This window comes from Microtus pennsylvanicus, chromosome 7 (genome assembly GCF_037038515.1).
Source record: "Microtus pennsylvanicus isolate mMicPen1 chromosome 7, mMicPen1.hap1, whole genome shotgun sequence".
NCBI lineage: Eukaryota > Metazoa > Chordata > Mammalia > Rodentia > Cricetidae > Microtus > Microtus pennsylvanicus.
In genome coordinates, this window is record NC_134585.1 from 25,089,077 (window position 1) to 25,110,953 (window position 21,877).

At 41.7% G+C, this 21,877-nt stretch overlaps 1 protein-coding gene across 2 annotated transcripts in view; it reads right to left on the reverse strand.

Annotated features, from left to right (window-relative positions):
* LOC142854531 (E3 SUMO-protein ligase RanBP2) overlaps window positions 1-13,858 on the reverse strand; it is a 56,625-nt gene extending 42,767 nt beyond the window's left edge. Inside the window, exons 1-5 of one of the 2 annotated variants that reach the window (XM_075980231.1) lie at window positions 13,672-13,858; window positions 6,348-6,415; window positions 4,467-4,578; window positions 2,789-2,941; window positions 25-255 (exon numbers count right to left, since the gene is read on the reverse strand). In XM_075980231.1, coding sequence (XP_075836346.1) covers window positions 25-255; window positions 2,789-2,941; window positions 4,467-4,578; window positions 6,348-6,415; window positions 13,672-13,743 — 636 coding nt within the window. In that variant the 5' untranslated portion in view covers window positions 13,744-13,858. The remainder of the gene's footprint in view (window positions 1-24; window positions 256-2,788; window positions 2,942-4,466; window positions 4,579-6,347; window positions 6,416-13,671) is intronic. The other variant, XM_075980232.1, reaches the window with a different exon arrangement.
* Window positions 13,859-21,877: the final 8,019 nt, after the last annotated feature.

Sequence of the window (21,877 nt, forward strand, 5' to 3'; positions counted from 1 at the left end):
AGGAGACAAATAGCTTTCACCTACCCTAAGAGTCTGTACAACACAGGAATTCCATTCTAAACTTGAACGTAGGGTTATGTTCTTCTCTGCCTCGTGGCAGTGGGCCACAGCATCCTTCAATCTTTTATTTGAACGGTACAGCTCTACTAGTCGGATATTCACATGAACATCATCAGGTCTTGCATAAAGTTCTGACTGAATCAAGTCAAAAAGTTTATTCCATCCATCTTCACCTTTACAATCTAAAAGCTGTTCCTATTTGGAAGAAAAGTCATTAAATGTTGAGTAATACTGATACAATTTTAGATAAGCCATAGGTTCATGCACAACCTTCAACTATATCTAGCTCTAAAAAAAGTACACGGCACAGGTTACCACTCCACATAAACTATTAACTACTTCACACTTACTTTCAGATGTTAACAACTTCGCGTGAAAGTAGCACTTAGCTACCACAGTACCCGTGATTGTCCATATTCACCTCAGAGACTTTAGTAAGACTACTATTGCTTCACAGCCCTGTATACCTGGTACAACCTACCCGATAAACCCTTACCACCAGGATCCTCACCTGCATACCTGCAGCTCACAGAAAGTGTGACTCAATTACTTAAGCCCAACGTCTCACACTGATCTGCTATCGTCATCATCTACTACAGTTTCCCCTCTTGAAACTAAATGAACAGTGAGTATTACCACGTCACGAGAGCCCCAAGCAGCTCTTCATAACAGCTCCCTCTCATAATCTATACACAGGAGGAATTCACGGTTTCTTCACTCCCTACTATTATCTCCAAACCACATGTCCTCCCACACTTTTTGTAATTCTAGGGGGAGTGACTTTTTCATCCCTAACAATTACCTTTATAATTAGCAAATAGGTAGGGTAGTAGCTTAGTTACTCAGTTCTTTAATCATCTCATACAACATTCAGACATTTGTCATTGATACAAGTCTTCCAACCCTATTATTTGATCATAGCGCTCTGACCAGGTGTTCGCCAGTTCACTCAACACCTCAGCGCCACATCTGTACTTCTCCACTATGAGAAGCTCTTTCAGCACACTTACATTGTCAAGCTTTAATTATCCATAACACATGGGTTTACTTTCTTCTCCATCAAGCTAAAATGCAGTAATTCTTAATATTCTACATTACTGCTTGTTTACAAAAATCCCTCCACCTAATTCCCTCTACCTTTCCTACGAGGACCCCTATACCATTCTCTCTGTGCTGCCATAAACAGTTGAACAACTGGAGATAGGGCATACTGGAAATTAGGAAATTTCAAATTCAGGCTGATTTGATTTTCATGATCTCATGCCTCAAACTAGTATTACCTAAAATGAAGTACCATTTTACTTCTAATAAATGCATATTCTCTGCTCCCTAAAAGGACCACATATTCCTTCAACCCTGATGTTCAACCTTTGGCCTTGACTTATCCTTCACTAAGAAAAGTGAAGCTATCCTGATGTATAAATTCTATTTTACTTTACCTACATACTTATCTTCTATCTTTGCCTTACAAACATCTCCAGTAGCAATCTATATATTTCCTAACCTCCTCCATTAATCTCTCTCCTTCAGGTCATTTCCAAAAACTTATGGTTGGCTTCTTTTAATCTGCAAAAAGAAAGCCTGGGCTTTGATTATACGTGAAATACTAAATTAAAAACAGAAATTTTTTTAAAGGAACATTATACCTCTTTCAAAATAAGTTAATTGCTGAAACTTCTAAAGAAACATGTATAGGCCAGGCATAGTGGCACACACTTTTAATCCAGCACTCAGGAGGCAGGAGCAAATGGATCTGAGGCGAGCGTGGTCTACAATGTGAGTGGAACAGCTAGAGCTACAGAGAGAAATCCTGTCTGGAGGGTGGGGAAAATACACACACATATATGTATAATAGCATTGAAAGGAACAAGTTAAAAATAAATATACATTTATGTACACCTTTAATCCTAGTACTCTAGAGGCTAAGTCAGGAGGACCATGAGTTTGGGGCCAGTCTAGGATATGAGCAAGACAGTCAAAAACAAACAAATGTAACAGTCAAAGTTGGATATGACAACATGGGAAAACCCAAAGCCATACAAAGTAACATTAAGAATTTTTAACATTTTTAGTAATTATTCTGAATAAACTGTGTTTTTATTTTCTGTTTGAGAGCCTCATGCTTCCAGTTTTTAGAACACAACTATTTCTATTACTCTGAGACAGGGTCTCATTATATAGCCTTGACTGACTTGAAACTTGCTATGTTATACCAGGCTGGGCTTGGAATCATAGAGATCTACATTCCTCTGCTTCCCAAGTGCTTAGATTAAATATATGCACTACTATAGCAGGCTTGAACATACTTCTTTCTAGTTGTTTTAAGCTTTCAACCCATAAATAATTATCTAACAAAGAAAATTCTATGCCAGAGTTCCATTTACACCTTAGCTACATGCACGCAAGTACATGTACACACACACACACACACCTTACCTCCACTGGTCACAAAATGATACAATCTACCATAGCAACTACATTGTATGGAATTATGAAACTATAAAATCACTAAAATATTATTCTAGAATAATAACTGAGGTATCATTTGTAAAGTATTACACTGCCTAGTAAACCAACACTCAGAAAGGTTTTATAAGATTTAAAGATTTTTAAAGAAAATATGAATGTACTATAAGTTTGCTATTGACAAGGATTTATGCTTAAAAACACTAAAAATGATGATATCTGAGTTTTCTCCTTCCATATGTTGCTTGGGTCGTGACTTTACCTTCAGCTTATAAATGGCAGGACTTCCTGGGAAAAGCTTGGCTGCTCTTTCAACCCAGTATTTTGCTCTTCCATCGGTCACGTCATTTTTACAAAGCAATTCTGCAATTTTTAACACAAGATCTTTCTGTGTTGGGTTTAATTCCACTGAACGCTGATATCAGAAAAATACCAAAAACAGAAATTATAAAGTGAACATAAGTGTAAGTATATACAATCACCTAAAAAAAATTACTACACATATAAAAATCTCCCAATTTTTCAAAGATTTTTTTTTTTGGGGGGGGGGTTCAAGACAGGGTTTCTCTGTAGCTTTGGTGCCTGTCCTGGAACTAGCTCTTGTAGACCAGGCTGGCCTTGAACTCACAGAGATCCACCTGCCTCTGCCTCCCAAGTGCTGGGATTAAAGGCGTGCGCCACCACTGCCTGGTTTTTTCAAAGATTTTTTTAAATTATTTTAATTATATGCATGTGTTCCTGTGTGTGCACATATGCAAAACATGAATGTAGATACTCAAGAAGGCAAAAGAGGCTGTCAGATTCCCTAGAAACTGACTTACAGGCAAGTGTGAGCTGTTCCACTTGGTGCTGGGAACCAAACTCAGGACAAATATAGTGAGCACTGTTAACCTGAGTTATCTACCTTACAGATTTTCAAAATCCGATTCCTAAATGATTTTATTTTAAAGTGGTTAGAGCCACCAATATTTTTTTGTGGAGTAGATGTGGTCTTAGATACCTTTCATCTCAGCACTCAGGAGACAAAAGCTAGAGTATCTCTATGAGCTTGAGGCCAGCAAGTTCTAGGGCATCCAGAACTGTATAAAATGCCCTCAAAAAACAAACCTAACCAAAACAGAAACAAATCATTGTAACTATAAATTAAATAAATTTTGCATTGCTTAGTTAAATTTTTTAAAAATATGAGGTTATTGTCTCTGACCATTTTCAGGTTTTACTTATTTTGTTTCCAGGGGTGTAGGTGCTCCTGTGCCATGGTCAACCAGTTGAAGTCATAGGACAGCTCCTTCCTTCCACCTTGTAGACTGCAGGAACCAAACTCACCTGGTCAGGCTCAGGCACCTTTACCAGCTGGGCCATCTCCCCAGGCTACACTATATTTTATGTGTTTTAAATATTCAAAATTTTAGCCCAATGGTGGTTGCGCAAGCCTTTACCCCCAACACTAGGGGCAAAGACAAGTGGATCTCTGTGAGTTCAAGGCCACCCTGGCCAAAGGAGGGACAGGCTTCAAAGCAACCAAGAAACCCTATCTCCCCCAGCCACCCCCCAAAAATCAAAATTTTAAATATGTTCCAAACTAAGCCACTTAATAGTATTAATGTTCTTTTCACTACATTGATAAAATTAATATGAATTATTTATTACATACCATAGGCATCACCTGTATGGCTATGCAAAGGTTACACTTTAAAAAAAAAATATGTACAGGTTTTTAGTCTACATGTATGTCTGTGTACCATGTGTGTGATTGTGCCCAAGGAGGCCAGAAGAGGAAATCAGATTTCTTGGGAGTAGAATTACAAATGGCTGTAAGCCACCACATGGGTGCTGGGTTGAAAGCCAGTTCCTCTGGAAGATGAGCCCAAACTCCAAACTCTTCATTGATGAGCCATCTCTCCAGCCTCACAGAGGCTGTACTTTAATTCTATAATTACCTTATAACATTCAACAGCTTTGTCTGTATTTTCTTCAGCTTCATAAAGAAGACCCAAAAATCTGTGGGCTTTAGGGTCCCTCTCTTGCACATTAATATATGTAGAAATGTATCTGTTTTAAAAACAAGAGTCATCGATTAAACATGTTTTAAAATACAAAACTAAACTTCAGATCATTACACTTATGACTCTACTGAAATATTGACAGAAGAGTGTATCGTAAACCAAGCACCCACCAATTCTTCTACTGTAAGTCAATTACTAACTACCATATTTATTTAACACAGAGTACCAAAATATCCACTGCAAAGTAGCTAACAATCACACAGAGACAACAACACATTTCCTTATTTTACTGTTTTACTCAAGATGTATTTACTCGTCCTCAGCAAGAGCACCTGAGTACTCTTAATCACCAGTCCTCTCTCCAGGCCCTCATTTTACTACAAAGTGCTACACTTGCCAAATGATTTTTCTTCTACTACCTACAAGAAATGAATGCATAATTTTTTTTTTACTAAAGAGTTTCGCATAATAAGCAATGATTATAATCAACAAACTACAATGAAAAATTTTTAAGTGAGAATGTTAAATACTAAAAATGTTTCACAAACCAAGAGAACATATTTACCTTTTAAACAAGAAAATAATCTCTAAGTACTATACTCAGCTAAATTTGAACAGCAGAAAAATGTCTTGACTACCCAAACAGAATTAATTCTCTTCTCTTCCCATCCTGAATTTGGGAGGGAGTGTGTCTGCTGCAGTATATACATTGACAATCTGCAGAAGATGATTCCGGGGGTCTAGCTCAGGTCCATCAGGCTGGTGGCGGGCGAGCACCTTTATGCACTAAAACATCTCACCAGCCCCTAATTTCTATGTCTTGTATCAAGCAATATTAAATCAAGTAACAACAAAAATAAAGTTATTTTCTGGGTTCATTAACAATGTGATAGAAAAAGACCAAACACGAAAACTGAGAAGAAAAACTCTAAGATTAGCCGGGCGATGGTGGCGCACGCCTTTAATCCCAGCACTCGGGAGGCAGAGGCAGGTGGATCTCTGTGAGTTCGAGACCAGCCTGGTCTACAGAGCTAGTTCCAGGACAGGCTCCAAAGCCACAGAGAAACCCTGTCTCGAAGAAAGAAAGGAAGGAAGGAAGGAAGGAAGGAAGGAAGGAAGGAAGGAAGGAAGGAAGGAAGGAAGGAAGGAAGGAAGGAAGGAAGGAAGACTCTCATATTAACAAGAACAACAATTAACAGATTCAGATGTGGCCAACAGAAGTTATCACTGCTTCCCTTTCCTTCTGGGGAAGAGGCTGCCAGGGATATACCCAGAGGCCCTCATACATACAATTCAGAGAAAAATAACTGACTCTAAAGAACTGTCCTAGGAAAACCTGGGTTACAGCCTTTCTCGCTAGCAGTCCCCTGGTCCCATAACTGCTTTTGATAATCTGTCTCCCTTTTAACTTCCTCCTCTAAGCTACTCTGAGTAAGGAAATTAGAACCAGCCAGTTTCTTGTCTGGTTGGTAAGAAAGCAACTACTGACGTTGTTAAGTTGGCTGTTCTCTGGCCAGCATTTTATGAAGTCAGTGTTTCCTGCTTCTTAACTAACCAGAAAGAAATTTACACACAGGAATGATCTCTTTCATTCTACACAAGAGCAATTTTAGAAATAGTGTTTTAAGACAAATAATTTCTGTACTAGATATAAACAAAAGCCAGTAAGAAATACTCTTAGAAGCTCAATCTAACAAATGTCTGAGAGCAATAAATCCCTTATTCCAGGATACACTTAAATAAAAATGTATTCTTTAACAGTTCTTCCTATTACAAGAATGGAAAATTGAAACCTCTTTCCAGGTTGGTACTTACTTTTTAGCAAGATCATATTCTTTAGCTTCATAGTACAGCTTTGCAAAATAGAATCCTTTCATTGACTTCTAAAAAAGAATTGAATGGTTTTACTGTTTATATTTTGAAATACTACACAACTTTTTCAAAGGACAAAAATGCCCTAACAAGTATAACATTAACTTTTCCATATGAAAAGAAAAAAATGAGCTGAGCAGTGATGACGCACACCTTCAATCCCAGCACTCAGGAGGCAGAGGCAGGGGGATCTCTGTGAGTTCGATGCCAGCCTGGTCTACAAGAACTAGTTCCAAGATAGGCTCCAAAGCTACAGAAAAACCTTGTCTTGAAAAAAAAGAAAGAAAAGTAAAATGTTACCTGAACATACATATATACACATATATATACATATATGTATATGTATATCCTAAGAGTTAATGAATGGTTCCAAATTTTATAAATTTCATGAAAAATAAATTCAATAGTTAAAATGGGCATCAGAAGTTACAATTCAAGGCAGGTGAAGTAGTTCACACCTGCAGTCCTAAAGACTCAGAAACTGGAAATAGAAGCAAGAGGATCCTGAGTTCAAGGCCATTCTAAGCTCAAAACCAGCTTGAGTTACAACACACACGCACACAAAATGAAAAAAGTTTACTCAGAGAAGCTAGGGACACCTTAGCCATGTGTTACCCAGCAATCTTTTACTGCTTTCCTTGCATTACTTTACAGATAAGTAAGTACATAAAAACCAATTTTCCTGGAGAAAGGGATGTATACCAGAAATCTCTCCTTCCCCACCCTCTGTAAGAAGCCTCCTTGGGAAAGCATTTCAGACTCATTAAAGTTCTGGACATTCCCTGGTCCATGTACTATTCACTTTAAAAACCAGTATTTTACACACGAATTTTTAAAGATTGAAATAAAATGTGGTATTTTGTTTCTTTTTTTAAACAGGGTTATTAGCCTTAACTGGCCTGATACACGAGATGTAGAACCAGGACAGCCTCAAAGATCCACCTGCTTCGGCCTCCCAAGTACTGGGATTACAGGCACATACCACACCTGACTTTGAAATATCTGGGACTGGAGAGATGGCTCACTGGTTAAGAACAATGACTACTCTTCCAGAGGTCCTGAGTTCAAGTCCCAGAAACCACATGGGGGCTCAAAATATAAAGAAATCTGGTGCCCTCTTCTGGCCTGCCGGCATACATGTGCAAGCAGAACACTGTATAGATAATAAATACATCTTTTTAAAAAAAGGAAAAGGAAATAAAATCTGAATTCTTGAAATAAACCTATTTCATACCCTGGATCTTTACTACTATAAACTGCCAAGTCCAGAACACAGCTTCACACAAGATATGATCTGCAGGCAGAGAAAAGGCTGAGCGGTGAAGAGGAGCACCACATGGCAGCTCTCCACCTCTGTAACTACAGTTTCAGGGGTCCAACACCTCTTCTGACCTCCATGGGCATCAAGCACACAAGTGACACACATACATACATGCAGGCAAAACACTCATACACATAAAAGAGAATCGTTGCCAATGGCTTTGGATACACCAGTATTCAGAGACTTTTGGTCTTCCTTTCTATGAAGGATAATTTAGCTATATGGAATGTTGCTAACAGAACTGGTTCAGACATTTGTGGGACTTATTAGCTTAACTCTGCTACTGACAAGCTGTCTCAGTAATTACCCTTTGAAAGGGGGCTTTGGGAACTATCTGGTGTCTGAGCTAATGAACTTCAATAGTATAAATTGATACTTAGAATAGCAATATCAGAACATTCTAGCTGAAGGCGTCAAAGTATACCTAGAAGACAGCTAGTTTCCTGGTGTTTTCTGACTCAAAAAGGACACTGTCACTCCTACAGCATTCTGCTTATGTGTTAACAGCAGTGATCAAAGTCCTGTTTTTATTGGTTTTGCCCGTGTTTATCTATCCCTTCAACTGTATGGTATACTCAGGTACAATCCTGGTTGCTAGATTTCAACCATCACTGAACCGCGAGTGGGTAGGCACTCAAAATATACTTAAGTACAAATCTGCCCAGTCAAAATTTCCTTGGGATTAATTTCAAAATTTTTAAAATTACTTTTTTCCTTACTTACGTTTCTCCATAATGTTTGTAACTATTTCTTCTACTAATTATTAAAGTATCTAAGAACTCAGGTTTTTTTCATTTCTTTAATCTCTAATTTAATATGCAGAGGAATCACCTCTTAAGACCACTTTTATAAGCATAATCAAATACTTAGTATACAGTCTCAATAAAATTTCATCATCACCATGAATTTTGTAGTAGGAAAATGATATTAACTAATCCTTAAAGATTTGGGGGGAGCATAAACCTTCTGATCCTTTCGCCTCTTCCTCCTGGATGCTGAGATCAAGTGTAGGCTACTACGCCCAATCCTTGGTTTTGGCAACCTAAGCCAGGAGGCCTTCATGATGTTGGACAAGCACTTTTAGAACTGAGTTACACCCCAAAAATCCCCCTCCTTAAGGACTCCTTAACCCCACCGATATTTATGGTTATTTTGAAATGTTTCTAGTTGTTACTTGTTTCAGTGTTCAGTGTATTTATGAAACAAGACTGACTTTTTAGAGAAAATAATGTTTTCTATGCTGTTTACTCTTTAGTGGTTATGTGGTAAGAAAGGCCATTCTCACTTGAGATTCGTAAAATTTTCATCCCTATATTTTTTCAGTCTCTCTAAAATTACTTTGAAATCTAATATTTATTTTTCTAAGTAGTATACACTGGATCCTTTGTTTTTAAAAGTCATTAACTAATTATTACTTTTCAAGTAATACCTATTAAACAACCAATCCTTTTCTCCACCCATCCGGAAAGTAACCCAATTTCTATGTGTAACATATGTGTTTTTAAGCCATGTTCTCACTCTAGCAGAACTCACCAGAAATGCTACTGTAGTCCAGGCTGCAAATGAACACAGTGATTCTCCTACCTCAACCCAGAGTACTGGGATCAAAGGTATGAGCCACTGGGGCTGGAGAGACGGCTCAGACAGAGGTAAAGAGCAACAGTTGCTCTTCCATAGGACCCTGGTTCGACTCCTAGCACCCACATGGCAGCTCACAACTCTAGCTCGGGGATCTGATGCCTTCTTCTGGATTCTGCAGGCACTGAAAATGTACATGCTACACAGACATACACGCAGGCAAAACATCCATACACATAAGTAATAATTTCTTAAAGGGTATGTATTACAGTCTTTTAATTTTGTTTTAAAGATTTACTTATTATACAATGTTCTGTCTACATGCATGCCTACGGGCCAGAAGAGGACACCACATCTCACTACAGATGGCTGTGAGCCACCATGTGGTTGCTGGGAATTGAACCCAGCAGTGGATGCCTTAAACTGCTGACCCATCTCTCCAGCCCCCTATCACAGTCTCAATTTTAATACCTCTTTCTGCTACCTAACTTACAAAGATTTACAAAATCATATTTGAAATTTGAGCACAAGACAGTAGCAAGTTAAATTTTACCTTCAAATTAATTTTTATAATTTATTTATTTAATTTTATATGTAGGAGTTGTTTCCTCTGCATATAGGCTATGTATACCACATGCATGCCTGATGCTGGAGATCAGAAAAGGGTGTTGTATCCCCTAGAACTCCAATTATATTTATGAGCATACCATATGGATAACTGAACTGAACCTGGGTCCTCTGCAAGAGCAGTTAAGTGATCTTAAACTCTAAGTCATCTCTCCAGTCCCTAAATTCTTCTTTTTTGGGGAAGAGGGGGGGTATTTCAAGACAAGGTTTCTCTGTATAACCAACCGCCCTAGTTGCCCTGGAACTAGCTCTTGTAAACCAGACTGGCCTCAAACTCACAGAGATCCACCTCTGCCTACCGACTGCTGGGACTAATGGCGTGTGCCACCACTGCCCAGCCCCCCCTAAATTCTTAAAGAGTTAAGTCAGACTGACTAAGTTATAATTCAGTATTACCTTTAATTATTCAAAAACATACAGCATACAACCAGTGTGTATGTGGGACTGGTAGTGCTTTTGCAAGTTCATTAGAAGGACAACTGGGGGAGATATGTTGCTAATATAAATTTGAAAACTATATGAACGTAATAGTTAAGATAACTGGAGCTGGAGAGGTGGCTCAGTGGTTAAGAGCTCTCTAGCTGTTCCTTCAAAGGATCCCACATGGCAGCTCACAACCACGTTTAACTCTAGTGTCAGGGGATGTGATGCCTTCTTCTGGCCTCCTCCGGCACAGGAATACATGTGATACACGAAGACATAAACAATAAATATATTTTTTTTAATTATTTAAAGATTTAGGATAGTTAGAGCTGGCAATATGGTTTCAGTGAGTAAATGCACCTTGCCATCAAGCCCAAAGACCTAAATTCCCTAGGCCCCATGTGGTAGAGGAGATCCAACTCTAGCAAACTTTCCTTTGACTTCCACAAGTGCACTTATTTACACACACACACACACACACACACTCTCTCTCTCTCTCTCTCTCTCTCTCTCTCTCTCTCTCTCTCTCTCTCACAAAATAAGATGCAATAAAAAATAAATGTAAGGCACTGGTTAAAAAAAAATAAATTGGAACCCCATAAATTGACAGCAGGAATATAAAAATGTATAGTCACTATAGAAAAGAATTTGGGGGTTCCTCAGAAAACACCAATTAACATACAGCTCAATAATTATTTTTTGGTGTAAACCGAAGGGAATTAAGAGTAAGCACTAAAATATTTTTATATCATTGTTCACTGTATTGTATGTATTGGACAAAAGATATAAACAACCTAAGTGTCAATCAACAGTAAATGAATAAGCAAAACGTGACATACTTAAGATACATACATACTATTATTCAACCATTAAAAGGGGATGACTCTTTTTTTTATTTTATTTTATTTTTTTTTTAAGGGGATGACTCTTAACACCTGCTACAATATGGATGACCTTGAAATTACACTAAGTGAAATGAACTGGCCACAAAAGGACAAAAATAATATCCTACAAACATGAAATATCAATAATAACCAAATTTATAAAATGAAACAGTAAAATACAGGTCACCAGGAGCACAGGAAAGAAAGGCGTGCAGCATTATTTCTTAGTAATTACAGAACTTGTTCGACATAACTTCTTTTTAAATATAGAAGGTTTGGAAGTAAGGGTTTTGGTTGAATGTTAATAGCACAGAAGTGAACAATGAAGGAAGCTAGCTAAGAGACAAGCTTTCTTACAGCTGTCACTCTCCAAGTTGGTGACTAACCAACTCAACCATTCCTACATCAAAAACTATTTTTAAAAAATATGTTGGTAGCCTGGCATGGTGCATTCAGGGGTGGACACCAGCACTCGGGAGGCAGAGGCAGGAGGGGCTCTGTGAGTTCGAGGCCAGCCCGATCTCAATAGTGAGTTCCAGGACACCAGAAGCAACATAATGAGACCCTGTCTAGAAAGCCAAACAAATAAAAAAATAATAGGAATTGAATAAATTGAATACATACAGACTTTACTTCCTTGTTACCGTTCCTAACAAAATTTAACAACTATTTATAGAGTATTACATATTATTAGCTGAACATGACTTATCTGAAATTTTGGCATTTTTAGATTTCAGGGTCTTTGGGTTTGGGTTTTTGTTCTCAGATTTTAAAAATATTTTCAAACGTATGAGACATCCTGGTGACAAGACCCAAGTCTAAATATAAATACATGTGCTTAATGTGGTACAGAATTAAACCTGAAGGTACTTTCACTTGATAATTTTTGTGCCCAGGAGTTTTGATTTTGACCCATCAGAGGCAACTGGTTGTAAAGTTTCCTACTTGTGGCAGACCAGCACTAAATGAACTTGAAATTTTTTTGGTTTTTCGAGACAGGGTTTTTCTGTAGCTTTGGAGCCTGTCCTGGAACTAGCTCTTGTAGACCAGGCTGGCCTTGAACACAGAGATCTGCCTGCCTCTGCCTCCCGAGTGCTGGGATTAAAGGCGTGCGCCACCACCGCCCAGCTTTGAACTTGAAAATTTTAAAGATCACTTTAGACCCTGATTTTTTTTTTGGAGTTAGAGTCATTGGACTGGATTATTTAACCCTTTCAAACTAAGAAAACATTTAAAGTAACAACAACAAAAACAACCAAACCCTGCCATTTACATAAGGGACTTGTACATGAACTGTGGTATATATGGATGATCATAAAAAAACCTTAGAGACGGGCTGGAGAAATGGCTCAGAGGTTAAGAGCACTGACCGCTCTTCCAAGGGTCCTGGGTTCGATTCCCAGGAACCACATGGTGGCTCACAACCATCTGTAGTGAGGTCTGGTGCCCTCTTCTGGCCTGCAGGCATTCACGCAGACAGAATATTGTATACATAATAAATAAATAAGTAAGTAAGTAAATAAATAAATAAATAAAAAACCTTAGAGAAAACTCTATTTTTCAGAATTTAAAAAATAGCTGACTGAACTATGCGTTTGCTAGAGATAAATTGAAGCTCGCTGTATTTCAAGCTTTGCCCCAAACGTTTAACATGAAACAAAACTACGTTTTTATTGACGGAGTCTATACTGTACCAAATTCCAGTTTACAAATGGCAGAACTTGATTGTTCAACCCCAGAAAAAACTGACTCTGGAGTCTCTGAATATCTCTCTCCACCGGCAAAATAATTATAACACATTAATGATCAAAATTAGAAAAACACCCACAAGACATGGTATGGAAAAACGACGTTGGCAATAGTTAGGCATAGAAACTACTGCCTATAACAAATTAAAAATTCCCGACCTTCTGCCTTTAAATAAAAAACTTCTAAAAAAAAAAGCCAAGAATAGCAGCTTCCAAAAGAGGTTTGGGAAGCGGATGTAAAGAGTGGGACACAGCAAGCGAAGACTCCCAATTAAGGGCCTCCCGTGTGATTTGTGCTGACGCGCCCTAGCGAATGTGGCTGTCTGTCCGCTCCACTTCCACGCAGCCACCCACACAGCGGGAAAAGCCCACGGCCGAGCGGCGTCAGCCTCCCGGGGAGCCACGGCCCGCGTCGCAGGACCTCGCTATTCCGGGGGACCCAAGGCGCCTGCACGGCCAGACGAGCCCCGCGCAGAGCCCCAAGCCGGCCGATCGCGCCGAGACCGAGGCGACGAGGCCCGAGTGGGCCCGCGGCGGGCCGCCATGAGGAGGAAAGGCGGGCGGCCGCCGACCCCACGCCTCCGGTGCTCAGCAGCGCCACGCCAACGCCGCCCGCGGCCGCCTCCGCTCCCGCCGGAGCCGAGGCCGCCGGGAGCCATGACGCCGGTCTGCCCTGACCCGCTCACCTCTCGGGACGACGGGGCGGAGCCCTGCACCGAGGCGATGTACCGCTCCACCTCGGCCTTGCTGCGCCTCATCGCGCCGCCGAACGAGCTCCCCGCGAGCGGGAGGCCAGCGCCGGGGCCTACCGCCGCCGCGGTCTCCAGGAGGTGAGCACCGAACACCGGTGACGCAGCTCCGTCGCGAGCGGATGGGGGCGGCGCGATGCCGCGTCATCACCGTGCGCCGCGCAGCGGCCTGACGCTCTGGTTTGCTGCCTCCCGCCTTCGGACCACGTTACCGTTTTTTGCTTTTTTTTCCCCCCAGACGAATGTGCGTAACTCCCTTCCCCAGAAAAAAAAAAAAAAAAAAAAACCTTTATATATCAAATTAGTGGTTATGTCACAAAGCGGGACCAAAGTGGCGATGCTGTTGACAGTGCCCTAAGAATCCGACCTTTTTGGTGCTCAAGGTTTAAAAGTTGATTTCTTTTTCCTTTTTTTTTTTTTTAAAAAAAAATCCTTTTAAAGAGGCAGGCTTCATCATTGCCTCTGGTTTCAATAGAATAATGGTTAATGCTGGACCGTGACTTTATGCTTGGATAAACCAAGGTTGAAAAATCATGGTGAGATGCGCTGGTGCCCGGAGTAATTGAGTAATTGACCGTTAGGGGCGGAGAGGGGAAGTGGTTCCTTTCCCAACAAACAGAAACCAGAATCATGAGATTTTTGAGGAATGCTGAAGCTAGGTTTCTGTTTCCCAGCTAAAAAATTGAGGTTTCTGTTTTCTAGAAATGACCGGTCATCTAGGACATTGTCAGCAGCACTGCCATTTGGGGGTCCTGTTTTGTGACTTAACAATTAGCAGAACAGGTTATATTAGAATATTAAAAGTAAACAATCTCGCCGGTGGTGGCGCACGCCTTTAATCCCAGCACTCGGGAGGCAGAGGCGGGCGGATCTCTGTGAGTTCGAGGCCAGCCTGGTCTAGAAAAGCTGGTTCCAGGACAGGAACCAAAAGCTACAGAGAAACCCTGTCTCGAAAATAAAAAAAAAAAAAATTAAAAAAAAAAGTAAACAATCTCTTCGTGCTAGGGAGATGGCTCCGCAGTTGGGAGAGCTTGCTGCTCCTCCGAAGGACCCAAGTTCAGTTCCCAGCACCCACGTCTGGCTGTTGACCACCAGTTCCAACGGTTCTAAGTCTCTGATCTCCATAGCTCCCGACGCACACGGGCTCAGATACACAAAAACAAACAAAAAGTAATAGTGAACAGAGTTGGGGCTGGAGAGATGGCTCAGAGGTTAAGAGCATTGCCTGCTCTTCCAAAGGTCCTGAGTTCAATTCCCAGCAACCACATGGTGGCTCACAACCATCTGTAACGGGGTCTGGTGCCCTCTTCTGGCCTGCAGGCATACACACAGACAGAATATTGTATACATAATAAATAAATAAATATTTAAAAAAAAATAGTGAACAGAGTTGTCACTGAGTTGTACAGATTGTGAACAGAATTGTAAACGAGAATTCCCGAAGAGAAGCTGTGTCTGCAAAGACTGATAAAAACTACAGTTGCCCTTCTAGAGGATAGTCAACTTATCTTCAGGTCCAAAGGGTACGCCCACTTAACTCCACCCCCGAAAAGGGCAGACCTACTGACTCCCAAATTGAGTCTAGACCCAGGATCAACTTGGATTAGTCAGAGGATGTCTGGCGGTTAGATAAGAGCCAGCGTTCCTCAACAACTTGTGAAACAGGTTCCTTTCCTTCAAAAGGAGTCTTTTCCCTTGCCTTTGGCAAAAGGAAAAGTAGTTTGAGTGTGGCTGTGGCACCTACAGACCTGCGGAAGTCTATGCTTAGCCCCCAGGCTCCTTTGGTCCCCTACTCACAAGGACTTGCTTACATTTCAGCCAGGTGGCGGTGGCTTGGTGGGGCAGGCCTTTAATCCCAGCACTCAGGAGGCAGAGGCAGGCGGATCTCTGTGAGTTCGAGGCCAGCCTGGTCTACAAGACTACAAGAGCTAGTTCCAGTTCCAGGACAGGCCCCAAAGCTCAGAGAAACCCTGTCTCCAAAAAGATAAATAAATAAAATAAATTTCAAAGCCCCCATGTCAGCATCCTAGCCCTTCTCTTTCCCCCGTCCAGTTCTTAGGGTCCCCTCCTCCCCAGACACCCATTCCCACACTTCCCTACTCTCTGCTTTCCCTGAGAGACAGACAGCCTTGGTTGTTGGAACTAAACTTTACCTTTCCCACCCCCAAAGTGGACATTTCGTTTTCTTTTTTTTAAGTATTTATTTATTTGTCTATTTGTTTATTTATTATGTGTACAGCATTCCTTCCACGTTAAAAGCTTAGTTTAAATAAGACATAAAATGTTAGGAACATTTTAGATTTGACAGGTCACACTTGTGCCTATAGTGATGCCTTGGTTATGTTGGAAATGATGAAGTATGCTAACATTGTAACTGGGTCTTTTGCATCATCTTTATATATTTGAAGTTTTCCATATTTTCCACACTGAAGAAACATTGCCTTTATAAAGAAAAAAATTCAATCACATTTTGTTTTAGACCAGCACAAGATCATGCTGTCAACATTCCAACACGAGTGGGGTGGGACATATGACATCCCAGTCCCAGCTGAGGAAATGTCGGAGTCAATGGCTGCTAGCGATAGGAGAGTCATTTTTCTTCACGGGTGGAACCAACCACTGGTTGGTGATCCAGCAAATAGGCACACATGCTAACTTGCACATTCAAGCAACTATAATTAAACTTCTGGGGTTTAAAATAAAAAAGTCAAATAAGAAAGGGGAAGGGGATGTGTTGGGAAGAAAGGTTGGGGGTTAAAGAAAGAAAATTGAAATACACTATTCTATGTAACTATGACGTCGTCAAAGAATAAATTGGAGATTATTTTTAAATTTTTAAATAGAGGTAGCTCAGCAATCAAGAGCACTTGATGCGCTGAGTGGTGAGGGCGCACACCTTTAATCCCAGCACTCAGGGAGGCAGAGGCAGGCAGATCCTCTATGAGTTTGCAGCCAGCCTGGTCTACAGAGTGAGTTCCAGGACAGCCAGAGATACACAGAGAAACCCTGTCTTGGAAAAAACAAACAAACAAAAAGAAAAAAGAGCACTTGATGCAAAATTGTGGGAACTGGAGTTCAGATGTCAGCACCCATACTTCCTCATGCCTGTAAGCCTTGCGGGTGTTGGGTGGGGATACACGGGGTTTGCTGACTGCCTGCCTAGCAAATGGAATCCAAGCCCCAGATTCAGGGAGAGACACTGCCTCAAGGAAAAGGCAGAAGAGTACTACAGGAGGATCCCACGCTGTCTTCTGGACTCCACCAACTGAGATAGGCTCATGAGTCTGTATATACATAATACAATCACACAAGGAGACGAATGTGTGTGTGCGCGCGCGTGCATACACACACAGAAATAAAAATTGGGACTGAAGAAATGGTTTGGTGGTTAAGAGCATTCACTGTTCTTGCAGAGGACCTGAGTTTCGGTTTCCAGCACCCACATTACCACTCCAGTTCCAGGGGATCTGGTGCTCTCTTCTGATCTCAAAAGGATCTTGCCTGCACATGCTACACACGCATATCCTCAAGCACGCACTAATATATAACTAAAAATATTTGAAGAAACATTTTAGAATGGTCCTGAATGTGAATAACAGAAAAGAAAAACATAATTTTGAAATAGCAAGGGTGACTTGAGTTGTTACGGGAATCTGGGATCCTTAGTTGCCCACCCTGCTGTGAGATCTATGATGGATACGGAAGTCATGTACGCTAGGTGACAAGTGACACCATGAGTTTGGTTTGGAAATGTGCCACTAACAATAGTCAAGGCTAAGAAGTAAGCGCTTGCTGCCTTGGGCTCTTAGCATGTCACGTGTAGAAGCTCCCCGGTTCCTGTGAGGCTGGCACTGTATCTGACTATACTCATTTTACGTGGGCGAGGAAGCACGACAATGAACAGTGAATGGCCTCACCTGGCTGCCCTCAATTGTACCATGGTAAAGAATGATACAACTAATTTAAGTTAGACATACTGAAAAGGATTAGGACGAAGAACCTTCTCGAGGAATTCAAAATCCTTCTTCTGAGACATGGGGGTAACTTGGTGGTAGATGGCTTGAACAGTCTGCACAAGGTTTGTTCTGGTCACCAAGAGCAAAGGAAGAACAGACTTTTTTTTGACAAGCAGTTCCTATTTCTGCATGAATCAGGAACTTAAAGACGTGTTTTACTTCACTTTACACAATGCTTTTTGTAAGGCACTGAAGTTCCTTTTACATTATTGAGTTTTGGGTTTTTTTTGTTTATTTGCTTTTGAGATTGGTTCTCACTCTGTGGTACTGGCTGGCCTGAAACTCAATTTGTAGACCAGACCAGTTTCTGCATCCCCGGAACTGGAACTAATGGGTGCAAAACCACACCCAGCCAATGCATTATCGGTCATTGACATAAAATCGGGATTTGGGACTTAGATTTATTCACTTTATGATGATGTGTAAGCAACATGCACCCAATAGAACAGGATATTTTCCCCTTCTTTCTTCAAGACTGGGTTTCTCTGTGTAGCCCCGGCTGTCCTGGAACTCACTCTGTGGCTTGCCTCTGCCTCTAGAGTGCTAGGATCAAAGGTGTGCACCGCCGCCGCCCATTTTATTTACGGAACTTTTAAAGTTCCACATGTAAGCAAATGCGTGAAGTCTTTCTGTGCCTGATGAATTTGTTAAGCATGGTCTCTAGGGTCAGCTGGTTTGTGACAAGCGACAAGACTAGGGAAGACTAAAGGCACCTTTTAAAAGTTGACTGAGTATGTATGCGTGCATGTCATATTTTCTTTCATCATTTATTACTAAACTCTTTAGCCTACCTCTTAGGAATAATTCTGCGGTGAATGTGGGAAAGCGGGCATCAAATCAACACCCACAGCACATTTCATTTACTTTAGACGGCTTCGGAAGAGGCTGCAGTCTCAGCAAGGGCTTGCCCAACATGCAGGAAGCCCAGGATTCAAGCCCCAGCACTGAAAAAACTACACACAGTGGTGAACACCTGCCTCTGCCTCCCAAGTGCTGCCAACGCCCAGCCTGTCTTTAATTCTTTAAGAACCTTCCCCAGTGTTTTACGTGGTGTAATTTACATTGCCACTCTCAGTACACATGTGTTTCCTTTCCTCCTGCTCTTCATCAGTACTTGTGATTGTTTAGTATGAGTCATTCTAACTTGTCATGGTGGCTCACACTTAGCCTTCAGAGATTAAGGCGGGGGGGGGGGGAGGGCTGGAGAGACGTCTCAGTGGTTAAAGGCACTGATTGCTCCACCTGACAACTCAAGTTAGATTCCCAGCACTCATATGATGGCTGTATACTGACAACATGACCGTTCCATGGGATGGTAAAGGCTAATTGCAGACCGGAGGGAGAGAGCAGCCAGAGGCACCTGGAAGAGTCCAGAGCAAAGAGAGAAAAAAGTAGACTGGACACGGCCAGCAGATTGGACCTTGCAAGGAGAGAAGCAGCGGCAGAGCAGAGAAATGGGGAGAGGGAAAGAGAAGAGGGTGGGGATGAGGGCACAAACAGGAAGGGAGAGAGTCAACCTATCGGAAATAGCAGGGTTCTAAGGAGAACGAGTAGCTGGGTGTGGGGAAGCCTGTGACCTGGAGGAAGCTTAGGTGGTGGCGAGGTGACAAGAATGAGGATGGACTTTGAAATGTGTAACAGGTACTTGTGATACTGCGGGAGTCTGGAGGCCAATGTGAACTTTGATCCCCTAGTAGCCACCACAGGTGTGTCTCTTCTGGCAGAGGTAAGGAAATGACTCTTTGATAGAGGGGAACTGACTTCACAAGTTCCTGAGGAAGGCTGGCTTTCACCTAACTGCCAAAAATCCTCCATTGTCCAAGTTGAGCTCATTTCTGAATATTTGGGCTGCCTTTTGGAGTTTAGGGAATTGGAGTCTCCTTTGTACCTAACAGTGGCTAACAACCATCTACAACTTCAGTTCAAGGGTATCTGATGCCCTCATCCTGCCTTTGCAGGCACCAGACACACACCTGATGTACAAATATCCATGCAGGCAAAAGACTCATAAACATAAGAATAAATATATCTAGCCAGGTGGTGGTGCACGCCTTTAATCTCAGCACTGGGGAGGCAGAGGCAGGTGGATCCCTATGAGTTCAAGGCCAGCCTGGTCTACAAAATGAGTTCCAGGACAGCCAAGACTGTTACACAGAGAAACCCTGTCTTGAAGAAAAACCCCCAAATAACTAAATCTAAAAGATTTGACAATGCTATAGCAGTCTTCCATTATTAACTATTTTAAACCATTGTCATTTTGGAGATAACTATCTCATATAGAGCCACTGAACTTAATTTGTTCTATTGTTCTGAAAAGATAAAGTAGCTAGCAACCACCGATCAAGGCATTTTTTAAAATTTATTTATTTAGGGCTGGAGAGATCTGTGTGTATGCCTGCAGGCCAGAAGAGGGCACCAGACCCCATTACAGATGGTTGTGAGCCACCATGTGGTTGCTGGGAATTGAACTCAGGACTTTTGGAAGAGCAGGCAGCACTCTTAACCACTGAGCCATCTCTCCAGCCCAATCAAGGCATTTTGTGTACTTAGAGTGCATATTCTGAGCAGCTAAATGTAAATTCCACAGCACTGGCCTCTTTCCCTGCCAGTCATCTGATACCTTCATTCCAGGACTGCAATGCTCCTGGCCTGGACAAACTGCTTTTCAGTAACTGTTACCTGACTTCAGTTCATAGACTTTCACTATATTATTAAATAAGAAGTTTGTTTGTTTTAAGCTGGGTATATCAGTGTATTTGTAGTTCCAGAGTCTTGGGGTCGTGGTATTAACCAGTTGCTGGCCTGTATTAGAGCTTGCCAGCACAGTAAACAGGACTGCTTGAACCTAAGAGTTCAAGGTCAGCTTGGATGATACAGGTGACCTCATTACAAAACAACAAACAAAATATTACAAAGACCACAGTCAGGGGGGCTGGAGAGATGGCTCAGTGGCTAAGAGCACTGCTTGCTCTTCCAAAGGTCCTGAGTTCAATTCTCAGCAACCACATGGTTTTGGTGCCCTCTTCTGGCCTGTAAGCATATATGCAGGCAGACCACTGTATACGTAAATAAATAAATCCTAAAAAAAAATAACAGTCAGGGTCTTCTCTCCACCTGTCTATTGCACTTAACCTCAGTCCGTTTTTTTTTTTTCTGTGTGTGTTTTTTCAAGACAGGGTTTCTTTGTAGCTTTGGAGGCTGTCCTGGAACTAGCTCTTGTAGACAAGGCTGGCCTCGAATTCATAGAGATCTCCCTGTGCTGGGATTAAAGGCGTGTGCCACCACCGCCCGGCTATGTCCCCTGTTTTAAAACAGGGTGTCATCCTTATATTGTCTAGAATGCTGGGGAAGCTGCTCAACCTGGAAGTGGGTGGCACTGTCAAGGGCAGAGGACAAGTCTCAGCTGTTTGATGAGTTCTGGAGCGGAGGGATGAGGGGGAGGCTAGCTGGACTGTATGTAGTCAACTTGTTATCTTGGGAGTCTAGACAGATGCCCGTGTAGGAGTCGGTAAGTGGAAGGCATGGGAGGTCCACTGCTGGTCTCCTTCCCGGCAAGTTCCCATCTCTCATACCATCCAGCTCTCCCAGGAAGCCTCCCCTTTCCAGCAGTCCTGCCATTGTGCCACACAGAGACATCTGAGAGGGAGGAAAAGAGATGCATGGCTCAACTCAGAACCTACGGAGCTCCCAAGTGTAGCAATTTAAAGCAGTTTTGTCAAAGAAAGGTTGAATACTGGAAGAGAAACGCTCTGGCTGTGAGCATCTTCCTGACAGGCATGGTGCAGGTGCCTAGATTTTATGTTCAGATATATGTCAAGACATAAAAAAATGGGGGCTGGAAAAGCGGCTCAGTGATAAAGAGCATTTACTTCTCTTGAAGATGTCCTAGGTTCAGCAGCCATGTGGTTGCTCACAACCGTCCAGTTTCAGGGGAATTAGATGGGAGCTCCTTTTCTGGAACCAGTGATACACATAATGCCCATATAAGCATACAGGCAAAACACTCACATGCATAAAATAAAAAAAGACATGAAAAATGTTAGTTAGGCATTCAGTTCAGTGGCAGTGTTCACTGTTATGGCTGACTATCTCCACAGGGCCCCAATAGGTAGGTTTTAGGGGTTAGA